General features: G+C 41.3%; 2 protein-coding genes across 3 annotated transcripts; both read left to right on the top strand.

The window, feature by feature from the left end:
- The first annotated feature begins 289 nt into the window (after window positions 1-289).
- Window positions 290-1,517, top strand: LOC120439426 (tripartite motif-containing protein 16-like). The gene has a single exon (XM_039610401.1). The coding sequence runs from the start codon at window positions 302-304 to the stop codon at window positions 1,514-1,516; it is 1,215 nt and encodes a 404-aa protein (XP_039466335.1). The 5' UTR covers window positions 290-301; the 3' UTR covers window position 1,517.
- A 1,755-nt stretch (window positions 1,518-3,272) lies between these two features.
- Window positions 3,273-15,290, top strand: LOC116315382 (zinc finger protein OZF-like). Of its 2 annotated transcripts, none has more exons than XM_039610381.1 (4): window positions 3,273-3,560; window positions 8,637-9,070; window positions 11,839-11,903; window positions 13,900-15,290. In XM_039610381.1, the coding sequence occupies exons 2-4, from the start codon at window positions 8,899-8,901 to the stop codon at window positions 14,917-14,919; spliced, it is 1,257 nt and encodes a 418-aa protein (XP_039466315.1). In that variant the 5' UTR covers window positions 3,273-3,560; window positions 8,637-8,898; the 3' UTR covers window positions 14,920-15,290. The 2 variants fall into 2 exon arrangements, with proteins under 2 accessions (XP_039466315.1, XP_039466314.1); XM_039610380.1 differs by having other exon boundaries at window positions 11,839-12,102; window positions 13,835-15,290.
- The last annotated feature ends 832 nt before the right edge of the window (window positions 15,291-16,122 follow it).

Here is a 16,122-nt window from a genome sequence, read left to right as displayed (position 1 = left end):
AGTTGAGCTGAGCAGTAAATACAAAGGGTTAAACACACAGTATCGATCTCAAACCGCTCCTCTTCCTGGAGTGAAGCACAGCCTGATATCCCTTCCTCTTGTTCCTGCTCTTAAACACAGCACCTCCTCACTGTCCACATGTTTACTCGTTCCCTTCCCTTCAGATTTGCACTTTCTGGTGACGTATAAGAGCTGACAGGCTCCATTATTGGCAGAAACACATGTTGTTGAGATCAGACCTCAGACTAGTTTCACTACTACAGAACAGAAACTCCTACAGTCACTGACACTGAGAGGAGAAATGGCACAGAAAGGAGTTCAGCTGGACCGAGAAACCTTCTCTTGTTCCATCTATTTGGATCTACTGAAGGATCCGGTGACTACAGCCTGTGGACACAGCTACTGCATGAACTGCATTAAAACCCACTTTGATGAAGAGGACAGAAAGCGAATCCACAGCTGCCCTCAGTGCAGGAAGACTTTCACACCGAGGCCTGTCCTGGAGAAAAACATCATGTTAGCAGCTTTAGTGGAGCAGCTGAAGAAGACTGGACTCCAAGCTGCTCCAGCTGATCACTGCTATGCTGGACCTGAAGATGTGGCCTGTGATGTCTGCACTGGGAGGAAGCTGAAAGCCATTAAGTCCTGTTTAGTCTGTCTGGCCTCTTACTGTGAGAAACACCTCCAACCTCACTATGATGCAGCTCCATTAAAGAAACACAAGCTGGTGGCCCCCTCCAAGAAGCTCCAGGAGAACATCTGCTCTCGTCATGATGAGGTGATGAAGATTTTCTGTCGTACTGATCAGCAGAGTATCTGTTATCTCTGCACAGTGGATGAACATAAAGGCCATGAAACAGTCCCAGCTGCAGCAGAAAGGACTGAGAAGCAGAAGGAGCTCGAGGTGAGACGACTAAACATCCAGCAGAGAATCCAGGAGCGAGAGAAAGATGTGAAGCTGCTTCAACAGGAGGTGGAGGCCATCAATGGCTCTGCTGATAAAGCAGTGGAGGACAGTGAGAAGATGTTCACTGAGCTGATCCGTCTCATCCAGAAAAGAAGCTCTGATGTGAAGCAGCAGGTCAGATCCCAGCAGGAAACTGAAGTGAGTCGAGTCAAAGAGCTTCAGGAGAAGCTGGAGCAGGAGATCGCTGAGCTGAAGAGGAAAGACGGCGAGCTGGAGCAGCTCTCACACACAGAGGATCACAACCACTTTCTACACAACTACCCCTCACTGTCAGCACTCAGTGAGTCTACACACTCATCCAGCATCAATATTCGTCCTCTGAGGTACTTTGAGGATGTGACAGCAGCTGTGTCAGAGACCAGAGAAAAACTACAGGACATTCTGAGAGAGGAATGGACAAACATCTCACTGACAGTCACTGAAGAGGATGTTTTACTGTCACCAACAGAGCCAAAGACCAGAGCTGGATTCTTAAAATATTCACATGAAATCACACTGGATCCAAAGCATACACACATCTGTTATTATCTGAGGGGAACAGAAAAGTAACATTTATGGACCAACAAAAATTTTATTGTGATCATCCAGACAGATTCACTGTATATTATCAGGTCCTGAGTAGAGAGAGTCTGACTGGATGTTGTTACTTGGAGGTGGAGTGGAGAGGGGGAGCAGTTTGGGTAGCAGTCACATACAAGAATATCATCAGGGCAGGGTGGTAAATAGTAAATGGCCTGTATTTGTGTAGCGCTTTACTAGTCCCTAGGACCCCAACGCGCTTTACACATCCAGTCATCCACACATTCACACACTGGTGATGGCAAGCTACATTGTAGCCACAGCCACCCTGGGGCGCACTGACAGAGGCGAGGCTGCCGGACACTGGCGCCACCGGGCCCTCTGACCACCACCAGTAGGCAACGGGTGAAGTGTCTTGCCCAAGGACACAACGAGCAAGACTGTCCAAGCTGGGGCTCAAACTGGCAACCTTACAAGGCATTACAAGGCGAACTCCCAACTCTTGAGCCACAATAAGATGAATCAGATGGTCAGATGAATGTTTATTTGGATACAATGACAAATCTTGGACATGATATTGTGGTACAAACAGTTACAAATTCTTTCACAACAAAGTCCACACTGACCTCTCAGGTCCTCGTTCCCCCAGAGTAGGAGTGTACCTGGATCACAGAGCAGGTATTCTGTCTTTCTAAAGTGTCTCTGAAACCATGACTCTCCTCCACAGAGTCCAGACCACATTCACTCAGCCGCTCTATGCTGGACTTTGGCTTTTAGATTATGGAGCCACTGCAGAGTTGATTAAAGACAGAGAAGATAGGTTCATGTTGATCCCTGACCATTATATGTACTTGTGTATTTTCTAAATGAGGCTTTACATTTTAGAAGCTGAGAAGTTCAGTGAATTTTCCTTTTAGGCATTTTAGTTTTACAATCCAGTCTTTGGAGGAGAACAAATAAAATCTAAAAGTGAGCTGTAGTGAGTATTGATTTCTTCTCTCAGTACATAAGATAACCAGTCCCAGTTCAAATCTGTTGCCAGCAGACTCATTAAAATCATGGTAGATAGTTACTTGGTATCTGATGCTTTCAAAAAGCCTAGTTTAGAACAAAGGTTTCTGATGTTTAGATGAAGAATACCTGGACCAGATGTGAAAACCAGTTAAAAACAGAACATTGATGAGAGCAAACAACAGGGGCATGATATCAGCAAACATTATGGTTTAAAATAAAAATAATAAAACTCCAATAAAATTTAGGCAGATTTCTGCTTCTTACTCGTCTGCAACACATCCACCATGTTTCAAATATTCCTGCTGTTTTTGCACTAATTTTAGTTTCTGCTAGCAGGACGTTCATGTTGAACTCAGTGAGTTTGATCTGAATTCATATGTGAGAAAATGATTACACACAAATGAACCTGGAGCAAACATTAAAATGAGCAGAGAGACTGAAAGAAAAATTGATCACAGCTTTATATATTTGTGATAATGATGTGAAAGAAAAATGTTCAAAGAATAATATTAGTAATATAATTAATTATGTTACTGTCTCTGCTTCCAAACACTGCTGCTCTTCCTTATTTAATGATATACAGCAGGAGAATGCATGGAGGACCTGTGATAAATATTGTATCAATAATAAGGTTAAGCAAGTGTCTTTCAACATGTCGCAGATTTGTTGTACGGACCTGTTTACGCTGTCTCTATAAGTTTTGGAAAAAAACAAAAACAAAACAAACAAACAAACAAATAAAGGTGTCTGCTCAGTCAGGAGTGCAGGGGGGAGGGGCTCTAAGTTGACCTAACGGGCTGTGAATGGACAGCAGACGGTAGAGGGAAGTGACGTTTCAGGAAGTGAAATGAGAATAGAAGTGGATGGTGAGCAATGTAGCGGTGAGATAAGACAAACATAATAAGACAAAAAAACAAAGCGGAAAAGGAGAACAACAAGCAGAGTGAAACTAACCTGTAATGTGGGGGAAACGGACAGTGAGCGCAGTGTAACCGTGACAACGAGACACGAGGACGGATTTAAAGTGATCATAAAATCGTCTCCAGACGGTCGTCATTCGGTGAGTGGAACCAGATTCAGCTACAACACCGATAAATACGCCTGTAGGGAGATTAAGGCTACGTCCACACACGTACCCGGGTATTTTTGAAAACGCAGATTTTTCTATGCGATTGCACCTTTCGTCCACACGTAAACGGCGTTTTCAGTCACTGAAAACGGAGATTTCTAAAAACGCCTGCCAGGGTGGATATTTTCGAAAACTCCGTTTTTGCATTTACGTGTGGACGAGAAAAACGGAGAAAACTCAGCGTCAAAGGTGTGTGCCTTTTTTGACGTCACACTGTGCGCCACGTTATTGTTTCGGTGAAATGAATTTCTACAATACTGTTACTGTTAATTGTACTCTCTGCAGTGTTTAAATGCTTACATATACACACACAGTTACTGTCCCTCCCAGGGGCGGATCTAGAGAAAATTTTTTAGGGTGGCATGAGGGTGGCAAAGAAATCAAATGGGGTGGCAAAATCAAAGCCTTTTTTTCCCCCAAACACATATGCAGGTGGTTACATATGGTTAAAATAATTCAAATGCAGTAAGTATACATGTTTTTCATATAAATATAGTCTATAACTTAATTATTGTCTGTAGCCCACATAATTACACACTTTAGTTACATAAAACATGTGAGTTTTGATGTTATGTACTGTATAGCCTGTATAATAAATAAACATGTAGCCCAATAAGTATAAAATCCAGAAAGCTACACAACATGGGGCGGTTCATTTACAAACACACGTCTAACTTAAGTTTCACTGTGTTTTTGTTAGAAAACAATCACATTGTTACAGCTTAAATTACACAAAATGTCAGAAATCTGCACTGTCATGAACAAAAATTTAAACCTAATTTTTCATGATTTGTTGGATTAACCCACTGAGGTCTGAAATACAACCGGCCATGTTTGACTCCTTTTGAGTTTACGTTTGTATTTCACCCTCAAATTGTTTCTTTTTATTTTTTCCCCCTTGCCTTGTTTGGTGTCATTCTTTTCAGCTCAACTGAATTTAGTTGTTTTTTTTCACTGACATACTGCATTAGTATTACTGATCTGAAATCACACAAAGAACTTAAAATCCTAGTAGTATTTTTTACTGTAAAAAAACCACAGACATGTTGAGCAAATTTTGATAACTTGAAATGCAAATATAAATTGTGCATTTTGTAAACATATACAACTATTTATCTAAAAATGCAGCCAATACACCTGCGTTTCTTTCATTTTGTACAACCATTTAAAAATATTACTAAAACTACAATGAGAGAACAATCAGGTTTCGCAATAAGATGCCCCACAAATGATGTGTGCCAGTAAAAAAAAAAAAAGTTTCTACACCAAAAGACAGAGGAGAACAGCACAGGGATAAACCTGCAGGCCTGACAACAGCAGGTGTATCACTCCGCTGGTTTTCTACTTAGTGACAGTGTTTACGTTGCAAATGTGCCTTAGTGACATTGATTAGTGCCCTCACTGACACACAAAACAAAACGACTACACAACAGAACAGCTACACAAGACAACACAACACACTAAGTATACACTCCAAACTAAACGTCACAAATCTCCCACATCTAAAATCTCTCTCTCTCTCTCTCTCTCTCTCCTTCTCACTTGCTCGCTCTGTCTCGCTGCCATTACCGTCACTCGCAAAACTTTTCCCTCTGCCTAAACATCCAAATCCCAAGTGTTGACTTTTTAAAAAATTGGTCAACATGGTACATTTTTCCACCGATAGGAAAGAGGTGGCTTTCTTTCCTTTCTTTACTGTCCTTAGAAAACGCTTAAAACACACACACACAAAAACATGATGACAGTATTTAGAAAAAAGCATGGCTTATATATATTACCATAACTCTGGATTTACTGGCCTGTAATTAAAATGTAAAAACTTTGAAGTCTGAACTTTCAATGTGGGCTGAAATAGAGACTCAGTGTGGCTGCAGCTTGTTGCTATGTCAGCTTACATCAGTCATGTGATTTGGAGGTGCAGGGTGTCCGTGGACCACGGAGGGTTAATAACACTCACCTTCCTTCCATTTCCAGAGTGTAACATCCAACCACCTGTATAAAAAGTGAAATTCCCATGGTGTTGTTCAAAATGTGCTCTGGCACAATCATAAACATCGCTTGCTACTGAAAACAAGAAAAAAGCCGGTCCTGCTATGGGCTGAACCATTTGTTAATGATGGAGAGGGGGGGACACTATGTAATATATTCAGTTTTAGCATTTATATTCACTGTTGACTGTAACTACGCTCAAACTGTTAATGCTATCTTATTTTAATAAACAACACTGTCATATGCAAAACTGGGGTGGCACTTGGGGTGGCAAGGGATCATTTTAGGGTGGCACTTGCCACCCCATGCCACCCTTCTAGATCCGCCCCTGGTCCCTCCACACCTACGACTCGGTTCTGCTTCTATGCCCCATCTTTGTTTACTATTTCCTACCGAGGCTTCTAGACTTCTGATTCGCCAACATTTCTACACGGTTAGGAATATATCGCCACCTGTTGCTTTGGCATGTTCCTAGCAGCATTTTCCTTCATTTCTGCGTTTACGTATGGACGGGATTATTTTTTTAAACAAAAACGGAAAATCTCAGTTTTCAAAAATGCCCGTGTACGTGCTATAATACTGAGAAACGGATCTCTGATGAGTGTTTGTTGGGATGTGGTTCAGCAAGGTAAAGACACACGACTCTATAACATGCTGCCACATAAAAGACATCAAGTAAGTAGGTAAAATGTATTTATATATCACTTTTCACAGATAAAAATCACAAAGTGCTTCACAATTAAATTAAATTAAACAATCAGAAGCATTATCAGGGACTACAACATCTAGTCCTTTTACTAAATATAAGCTTGTTTGTAGTGGAGTCTTGGCAGCGTAATGACAGCGTAACACAGTCTTGGTGCCTGAAAAGTCTGATCGCCACGGGTTTTGAACCTAGTAAGTGAGGGCAACAGTAACTTGTGCCCTGAAGACCTACGTGTTCGGGATGAAGCACGAGGTTTCAACAGGTCAGAGATATACTGGGGAGCTTCACCATGTAACGCTCTAAAAGTTACAACTAAAATTTTAAAATGAACCTTAAAAATTTACTGGAAACGAATGAAAATGAAGAGAAGTAATATGTGACCTCTTGTCTTGCCGCAGTATTCTTTACAGCGAACCAAAGCTGATTTGTTAAAAAGACCATTAAAATAATCCAAACTACAAGAAAGAAAAGCATGAATAATCATCTCATGTTCTGCCTTTGACACCAGTAGTCTGAGTTTATAAATGTTTCTTAGATGATATAAACAGTTAAGAAACAGTAGTTTGGAGTGTTTCTCAAGTGACATTGAACTGTCAAATATGACACCCAAGTTTCTAAGGCTGGATTGAACTGAAGGGTCTAAAAAAACTGATATGTGGCTTAATTTCTGAAAACATGTAATCAGGAGCCGTACTCAAAGTTTCACCTTTCCTTTAGCTTAACAAGTGAACTGTCAGCTCTATAAAACAAAAGAAGTGACATAAAACTTCAGAGGATTAGGTTAGCCTAAGAACAGCAAGAACAAACCTGTCATGTGGCACTACAGACAAAAAGGCAGTGGATGAATCCAGTGTGCATTTTTAAATGCTCAGCAAACTGCAACATGGAAGGATGGTGTGTGTTACAACATGTTAGCCCACATGAGAGAGTTGACTTCAAGTGATATTAAACTGTTTAATATTATATATGAAAAAGGCACAATCCCATCAGTCAGGAAGCAGATAATAGTAAACTAGTTAAAAATCCATCGTTGGGGAAGACCATGGAGATAATTTTTTTTTAGATACCAACAGTCTCTTCTCTGGGGATCAGAGTGGGTTTCCTAAAGAAAGAGGGACGATGGATAATTTATTATGTTTGGAATCCGAAATCAGGAAAGCTCAAACAAATAAGGAAATGATGATAGCTGTCTTCTTTAATACAGCCATACAACATGTTATGGAAAGAGAGACTCCTCATTAGAGCGGGGCGATATGACCAAAAATATTCATCAGGATATACATTTGGAAAAAAAAAAAAAAAAAAAAGGATATACATTTGAAAATTTGCGATAACGATATAACTGATGATATAATTAACACTAGGCAAAATACAACTCCACAACTTTATTCGTGCAAAAAAAAAAAAAATCAACGTATTTGAGCAGCTGTTTTTTTACGTGCATTAAAGTTATATAAAAAGTTAACTGTGCAAATGCAAATTCCTTGCTGACAGTTTAACCAAAAGGCATTTGGAAATTGGCCGACATATCCTCAGCATAACCAGGTATAATATCCACAAAACTTAAAAAAGAGGTTATACACACAATACCGTAATACTATGCTGAAGCACAGTACGTATCACTCTGCAAGGCTCCTGCCTACGATAGCCGCAACGCTCCGACAATCCATCAAGTGGTGCAGGTTTGCAGCTTAGAAAAGTCGTACTAAAACATTTGACAGATTTTCCAGCGCCGTGTACCACATAAAATCATTTCGAGGTCAGTAAACACAACCAGAGTTCATACATAAGGCACACGGGATTATAAGGGGCACTGATTTTCAGAAAAATCAAAGGATTGATTTCAAGTGTGCCGTATTTTCCAAAAAACACGGTAATAATGACGGCCCGCTACCATGCACTAACAAAAATAGTGCTTTGTTGTGTATCTGACGGACGAAAGCTAAATCAGTTCCACATCACTGACATTGCAGCATTTTTACAAACCAGTTCTGGTTCATCCGTTTCATTCAACGAGCCGCTTTCGCCTTTCTCATTCTCTGTCGCCGGCACGCTTTTTCCGCCATGTGCGTATGAAAACAAAGGCACTGCGCATGTGCGTTTTACCCATATTCTATCGCGACATTTCATTTTCTTATCGTTGTCCGACATTATACCACTATTGCCGTGAATGGTATGATATGATCCAGCCCTACTCCTCATTAAACTCAGAAATCTACGAGTAAATGGATAATTGTTCTATCGAATTACAAGATTGATGAAAGAATATAATTATACTTGTTTTTCCTGCTGTTCTCCTGTCCACACTCCAGTCCAGTGGGCGGGATTAATGCACCTGTAAGCTGATTTGTCAAATGCCATCAAGCCCCGAAGAAGAACGGAGGAGGACAGCACTACTGTGGTAGAGGAGCGGTGTGTGTGCAGACATGGCTGCTGTTGATGAAGCGGACTGAACTTAGAGGAGAGACACAAACTAAAGTATTGATCCCGTCACATCAGTGTGGATCTGATACCAACGTCTGTATCGCTTCATCAATGCCTGTATCGATCCATCCAGCCTGAGTTGAAGCAGCAATGAGCTCAGTGCAGTATTTGAGAGAGTTCATCAAGGAGAGACTAACTGCTGTTTGTGAAGAAATCTTCTCAGAGGTTCAAAAAACCATCGTCCAGTATGAGGAGGAGAGCAACCGTCAGCACAGACTGCCGGATATCAGCTGGAAACCCGACAGAAACTCACACATCATAGGTATGAACATGTTTTTAACTCTGTGCTGTTCAAGCTCAGATTCTTCAGTGTGACTGACTTTACTAGAAGATGTTAAACTGGGTATTTATCAGTGCTGTGGGTCAGTGTCCAGTGATGGACTATGTTGGACTGGTGCAGGTCCATGGTTACTGATAGGTTAGGTTTTAAAGATTTATTTATTAAACTTTTTTTTTCCTCTAACAGATTCCAGTGTTGAGTACATCAGGCGTCAGTGTTTTAGATCCTCTGTAATAGAGCTGGGCGATAGAACGATAACGATATGTACTGCGAAATAACTTTTTCTCGATAGAAAAATTAAACTATTGCAATAGGCCTCATCTCTCTTGTCCTCTTAAAAAAAAAAAAGAACAGCCAATCAAAATTAAGTAGCGCAGAGCCGAACCAATCACAGCCGCAGCATCACGTCACGTGACTTGTTACGTACAGCACAAGTGCCAAGGCGCACATGTGTATTTGTTTGGGAAGCAGCCAGCCGTGCAGCCCGGGTAATGAAGGAAATGAGTTTGCCAACTAGAGAAAAATCAACCGAGAGCGTGAGCGAAGGTTACCGAAGAAAAAAAACAGATGATGGTTCCAATGCCGGAGAGCTTGTCGAACGGAAGGGCCACAGAAGTTCCGTAGTGTGAAGGTATTTCGGCTATTTCAAGTCTGACAAAAAACAGAGTAGCGTGCACTGTAAATTGTGCCGAAAGCAAGTCTGGAAAGACAATAAAGTGGTGCATGCTCAATCTCTGACTGAAAGCACTAATTCGTCATTCGGCTTTTGTCAGACTAAAGTAACTGTTAAAACTGTTTGAAAAGCTAAGCTATACAACAAGGAGAGATTGAGAATTTCCTTTTAGTTCTCAGTTTATTTGATATTGACAAAAGTTAGTCAATTTTGTCTGTTGTTCTGTAAAACGACCTAAGATTTATTTTTAGAATTAATATTTTGTTTCTAAGTGGAACTGACAATTTAGTAGTCTGTTTTGTTTGTTCTATTTTGAAACTTAAACGCTTTAGCGGCTGCCTTTTGTGTAGTTTGCAATATTTGCCTTTATTTATCTGAAACTGAAGTCTCATGTTCCTTAAGTACATCTACCCTGTTGAACTTATTATGGGAAATAAATATTTAAATCAAAACAAGCTGCTGATTATTTGACATTTTACTTGTGAGCAACGGCACATTTAAATCTTACAAATATAGTTATTTGGCTTATATCGTGATATATATCGTTATCACCTGAAATGAAAAAAACATATCATGATATGAAAAAATCTTATATCGCCTAGCTCTACTCTGTAAACACTGAGACTGTGCAGTAAAGATCTAGTTAGATGTCAGCAGAAAACACATTTAACAAGTTGTTAACAGACTTCTCTGAAGTTAAAGTGAAGCTTAATTTAACCTCCTAGGGGGGTTAGTATCTTGCCCAAGGATACTTGGCATGCAGACTGGAGGAGTGAGGGATCGAACCAACGACCTTCCGATCAGTAGGTGACCAGCTCTACCTCCTGAGCTACAGCCACCCCAAATTACCCCCATTATACTGCTACTGTTCTATCAAAATTTTAAATGAATATCCTTATATGTGACATTCCATGTCCCTATTGCCAGTCTTGGCAGCCGGGGATCAGTCCGCCAGGGCCTCCGCTCCTGGCCGCCGCCCAGCACACAATGCACCCGACCCCTATGGCGCCTCCTGCGGGTGTTGGGCCTGCGGGAGGATGGGCCCATGTCTCCTCTTTGGGCTGTGCCCGGCCGGGCCCCATGGACTAAGGCCCGGCCACCAGACGCTCGCCCTCGGGCACCCTCCCCGGGCCTGGCTCCAGGGCGGGGCCCCGGTAACCCTATCCCGGGCAGGGTAAACTGTTCCCTCGATATTCTCTTCATAAGGGTCTTCTGAATCGCTCTTTGTCTGGACCCTCACCCAGGACCAGTTTGCCATGGGAGACCCTACCAGGGGGCAAAAGCCCCCAGACAACATAGCCCCTGGGATCCCTGGGACACACAAACCCCTCCACCACGAAAGGAGCCAGTTGAGGTGGTTCGGGCATCTGACAAGGATGCCTCCTGGGCGCCTCCTGGGTGAGGTGTTCCGGGCATGTCCCATCGGGAGGAGGCTCCGGGGCAGACCCAGGACACGCTGGAGAGATTATATCTCTCGGCTGGCCTGGAAATGCCTTGGTGTTCCCCCGGATAAGCTGGAGGAGGTGGCTGGGGAGAGGGAGGTCTGGGCTTCTCTGCTTAGGCTGCTGCCCCCGCGACCCGGCCTCGGATAAAGCGGATGAAGATGGATGGATGGATGGATGGATGGATCCTTATATGTGGCTCTTATTTTTCTTAAAAATAAAAATAAGGTAAAAAAAAAAAAAATCTGGTAATTCTTTGTTTTTACATTCATCGGGCCCCAATATGCCCAAATATCAAAGTGAAATTAAAAATGCATGTCGTGGAAGAGTTCGGGTCTTAGGAAGTTAAAGAAGGATTTCACACACTGATGTTTTCATGGTGTCACCCTGCAGTTTACTTTGGTGAACTTTGTGTCTTTGCTCACAGTGAGGAGCTTCAATGCTAACATGTTAGCGTGTAGCTGTGAGTGTGCACAACTATTTCCCTGAGCTGTTGTGTGTCTGTGGCTCATAATGGGTCATATGACAGGCTGATCACCATTTATTCAGGTTTTGATTCATGCTTTTAAAAACATTTTGAGTTTATGTATCAACACATTAGTGATTATTATTCTTGTGTTTCTTTGTTCCTCAAGACCTCCCACAACAACATGACTGTGAGGAAGAGGAGGGTCTGGATGAGCAGCAGGTCTGTAACCAGGAGAGGAACTCCAGTGTGGACCAGGAGGACCCAGAGCCTCCACAGATTACAGAGGAACAGGAGGAACTCTGCAGCAGTCAGGAGGGAGAGCAGCTTGGACTGAAGAAGGAGTCTGAAGGCATTATTGTCTGGACTGATGAAGAGCAGCTCAGAGTGATGGAGACCATCTGTAAACCTGAGATAAGGTTACACAGAATAGGTATGTAAAACTGTGATGTTTTATTAAAAGTGAATATGACTCACAGGAGTCACAGTGGAACAGTGGTTAGCACTGTTGGCTCACAGCAACAAGGTCCTGAGTTTGACTCCACCATGTGTCCGGGCCTTTCTGTGTGGAGTTTGCATGTTCTCCCCTTGTTCACTCTCCAGAGACATACAGACAGCTGGGTTAGGTTAGTTGGTTGCATTTATTTTCAGAGGCACAGGAAGAATTGAAGGCTCAAAAGTAAAAAGCAGCATGAATGAATCTCTTCGGCCTAATTTTCTGTTTTCATTTACATAAACACATTTCCACCATTAATTCATGCAAAAAGGTGAAAATTGGTGCATAACAATTCAGCAGAATAAAAGATGTGAAACATCTGAGTTTCAAATTTCCACCCACTGCTCAGGAAAAATCTGCACAGAGACACAAAGCCAACAACACAAGTTTCATTTTGTTCTGTTATCAGTTTAAGTTAAAGAATTACATGTTTCCTCTGCAGCATGGAATTGGTGAGATTTGAACAGTTTACAGGTCTGGGTAAGTATGAATTAATATTTCTATTCTGTTTTGGTAAATATGAATTCAGAGTTCCTAAACTGAAATTTATCAGACGAAGAGAGTTTTCATGGCATTTCAGGCACAGCCAAAACACTGTGTAAGAGAGCTCTGCCCCAGCATGCCTTCTTATAACTATAGCCAATCCAGACATCCACATTCACTTAACAAAAAACTTTTATTTATTTCTAGGGCTGCCACGATTTGTCGACTAGTCATGATTATGTCAACTATCAAAATCGTCAACCACTAATTTAATAGTCAACGTGTCATTTGAAGTTTTGTAAGATTTAAGATTGTAATAACGGACTGAAACAGAAGATGGCAGCACTGCATGTACAAGAATGACAGCTGCCGTTATACCTCGAAGAAGAAGAAGAAGCAGTGTCCGGTATCGTAGATGTGTCCAAATTCAGGGCCTGCATCCTTCGGAGTCTGCATTTGTAGGCCGATTACATTGCAGCGATGCAATGAAGGCTGTCCAAATTCGAAGACTCCTCCAAATGCGGCCGACAAATGCGTCCTTCATTTCACCAGATTTGAAGGATGGGTCAGGTATATCCTTCGCGGCCCAACCTATCCCAGGAATCATAGCGCGCCCCAGCCAATTTACGTTCCCAACAATGGTGGCAGCTACTTAGTTTTAATATTACTCTTTCTGGGTCACAAAATTAACTTTTAACATATTTTCAGGCGAAAATGTAGCTATGTAAACTTCAGATATCTGCACACTTTATCAAGACATCACATATTTGCAAAAGTGCTCTGACATTTTTCGAGACTTCTGTTACCCACCAGCTCGATAGCTAGCCAGGGGTTCAAGGCACAAGAAGAAAGAAGAACACCGAACTCACAGATTTTCGGTGACTAGTCGACTATCAAAATAATCATTTGTGGCAGCCCTAATTAGTTCATACATCACAGACATTCAGGTATGTGACGTCAGTTGAACTTTGAGCTTCACTAATAAGTGTGTCAGAACTAAACATTTGCATCAGTGCTCGAATACTCAGTTTTCAAACCTCCTACTTTTTCACATTTTTACATTTAAAATTTCAGTGGTATATGTGAGCAACATGCTCAAGATGTAGAGATCTGCTAATGGTTTAGACCAGTAAATATATTCTCAAATGTTTGTTTTGCTCTCATTTTGTCCCCTTTGTGCCTTTAGATGTTGTACAGCAGCATGCTTTTAAGGAAGAGGAAGTTCTTACAGACCAGCAGATCTTTAACCAGGAGAGGAACTCCAGTCTGGACCAGGAGGACCCAGAGCCTCCACAGATTAAAGAGGAACAGGAGGAACTCTGCAGCAGTCAGGAGGGAGAGGAGCTTGGACTGAAGCAGGAGACTGATACTTTCCTCATAAGCGGGTGTCACCATGAAAGTTCCCACAGTGAACCAGAACCAAACAGTGAGCAGCTCCTTTCTCACAGCTCTTCTGAAGCAGAGAGCCGAGATTATGAAGTAAATGGGCATGTGGACTCAAGATCAACTAGAAATGAAGAACTGAAGAAGAGACATCACAGTCAGAGAGTAAATAACACTCCTGTGTCAGTGAGTCAAAGTAGAACGGACACAAAGAACAAGTCTGTACAATGTGACGTGTGTGGAAAAACTTTACCTGATAAATACAAACTGATTGCACATCTAAGAGTTCACACAGGTGAGAAGCCATATTCTTGTTTCACCTGTGCGAAAAGATTTTCTAACTCATCAGCATTAAAAAAACACATGAGAATTCACACAGGTGAGAAACCGTATTCTTGTAGCACCTGTGGGAAAAGATTTTCTGACTCATCAGCGTTCAAAACACACAGGAGAGTTCACACAGGTGAGAAGCCATATTGTTGTAGCACCTGTGGGAAAAGATTTGCTACCTCATCAACGTTGAAAACACACACGAGAGTTCACACAGGTGAGAAGCCATATTGTTGTAGCATGTGTGGGAAAGGATTTAATCAGAAGTCCCATTTGGACTCTCATGCTAGAATTCACACAGGTGAGAAACCATATCCTTGTAGCACCTGTGGGAAAAGATTTGCTGACTCATCAGGATTCAAAACACACACGAGAATTCACACAGGTGAGAAGCCATATTGTTGTAGCACCTGTGGCAAAGGATTTATTCAGAAGTCACGTTTGGACTGTCATATAAGAATTCACACAGGTGAGAAACCGTATCCTTGTAGCATCTGTGGGAAAAGGTTTGTCGATAAGGTACAATTAAAGAAGCACATGAGAATTCATACAGTTTAGAACGTATATACTTAGAAAATGTGGGACAGCTGTGAGTCATCGCTGAACACCTGAGTGAAAAAATGATGCATATTCAAATCATTATTTATTTTTTTTCCAGAGCTGTAAAGAACTCTCAGCATTGTTTGTTCAGTTTATTACATTATTCTATTAATTGTATCAGGAAAACTGATCTTACATTTCATGAGGGTTAAAGTTCAGTATGCTCCTGTTCTATTGGTTCATTGTTTAGCTCTGTTGTTTATTATTATTGCTTTATATCCTATGATGGGACAAATGGACCCCAAACCAGTCTTCTGGTTAACAAATTTAATCCTTTGCTCAAGTGAGTTTTTGTCACAATAAAAATAAAGAAAGTGAGCAACAGTCAAGAATTGTGTTTATTCTTGTAAGGGAGCAAAACTGTCAAAAACCAAGTTTCATGCTTGAAGGGGGAAGTCCCCAGTAATTTTTGTCAGACCCACCCTCCTTTGCCATAAAACTGTCACACAATAACACTTTTCCTTCTAGAGGCTTCTCAAAAGCCTCTAGAATGAAATTAGTTATGAGTGTGTGCAGTGTAATGAGCAGATAATATTTTTGCAGTCTTGGCATATTTCCAGGCACTATGTGTATCCTTGACTATCATACAGCTCACACCAATTAGAAGATTGCATAACATTTTTTTCCATCAGTTGTCAAATCCCAAAAGTACATTGGAGCTGCAGTGATTCCTCAGTCAGTGAATGATTTCAATTTAGCTGGGAAATATTAACTGCTGTTTTTGAGATGTAGTGTTTTAGCTCAGGAAATGTAGAAAGAAAATGTGGGAGAGAAAAAAATGGATGTTCAGCTTTAGAGCTTTTCTGCTCTGGTTAAAAAAAAATTCCTCCTGTTGGAGCAGATTAACTGCAGCCAACCGAATGTGAATGCAATAGGTTTTAGTTTGTTAAAGTCACAAAGTTTGGATTAAAGTTCACCAGGAAACTGATGTTCCTGGTTTATTGGAACATTAAACCACAGCATGTTTTGACCACAGCCAAGTACTTTATTGACAGTTATGACAGTTAACATTGATGAAACCTACATAACTCTGTCTTGTTATACTTTTGCACATACTTTATTTTGTACAGTTCAGAGACCTGATTAAATAGTGCATAGGTCAGAGTCAGAATAAAGACTTGGGCATGGTGCTGACTGCAAAAAACACAAGTTGGCATCAGA

This window comes from Oreochromis aureus, linkage group 3 (genome assembly GCF_013358895.1).
Source record: "Oreochromis aureus strain Israel breed Guangdong linkage group 3, ZZ_aureus, whole genome shotgun sequence".
NCBI lineage: Eukaryota > Metazoa > Chordata > Actinopteri > Cichliformes > Cichlidae > Oreochromis > Oreochromis aureus.
This window is presented reverse-complemented; position numbering and strand designations above follow the sequence as displayed.

Bases quoted from the DNA above. Each gene is read 5' to 3' on its own strand.
- LOC116315382 (XM_039610380.1), top strand. From the start codon at position 8,899: ATGAGCTCAGTGCAGTATTTGAGAGAGTTCATCAAGGAGAGACTAACT. The intron at 9,071-11,838 runs GTATGAACATGT...TTGTTCCTCAAG, and splicing joins CAGAAACTCACACATCATAG to ACCTCCCACAACAACATGAC. The intron at 12,103-13,834 runs GTATGTAAAACT...TTGTGCCTTTAG, and splicing joins GATAAGGTTACACAGAATAG to ATGTTGTACAGCAGCATGCT.
- LOC120439426 (XM_039610401.1), top strand. From the start codon at position 302: ATGGCACAGAAAGGAGTTCAGCTGGACCGAGAAACCTTCTCTTGTTCC.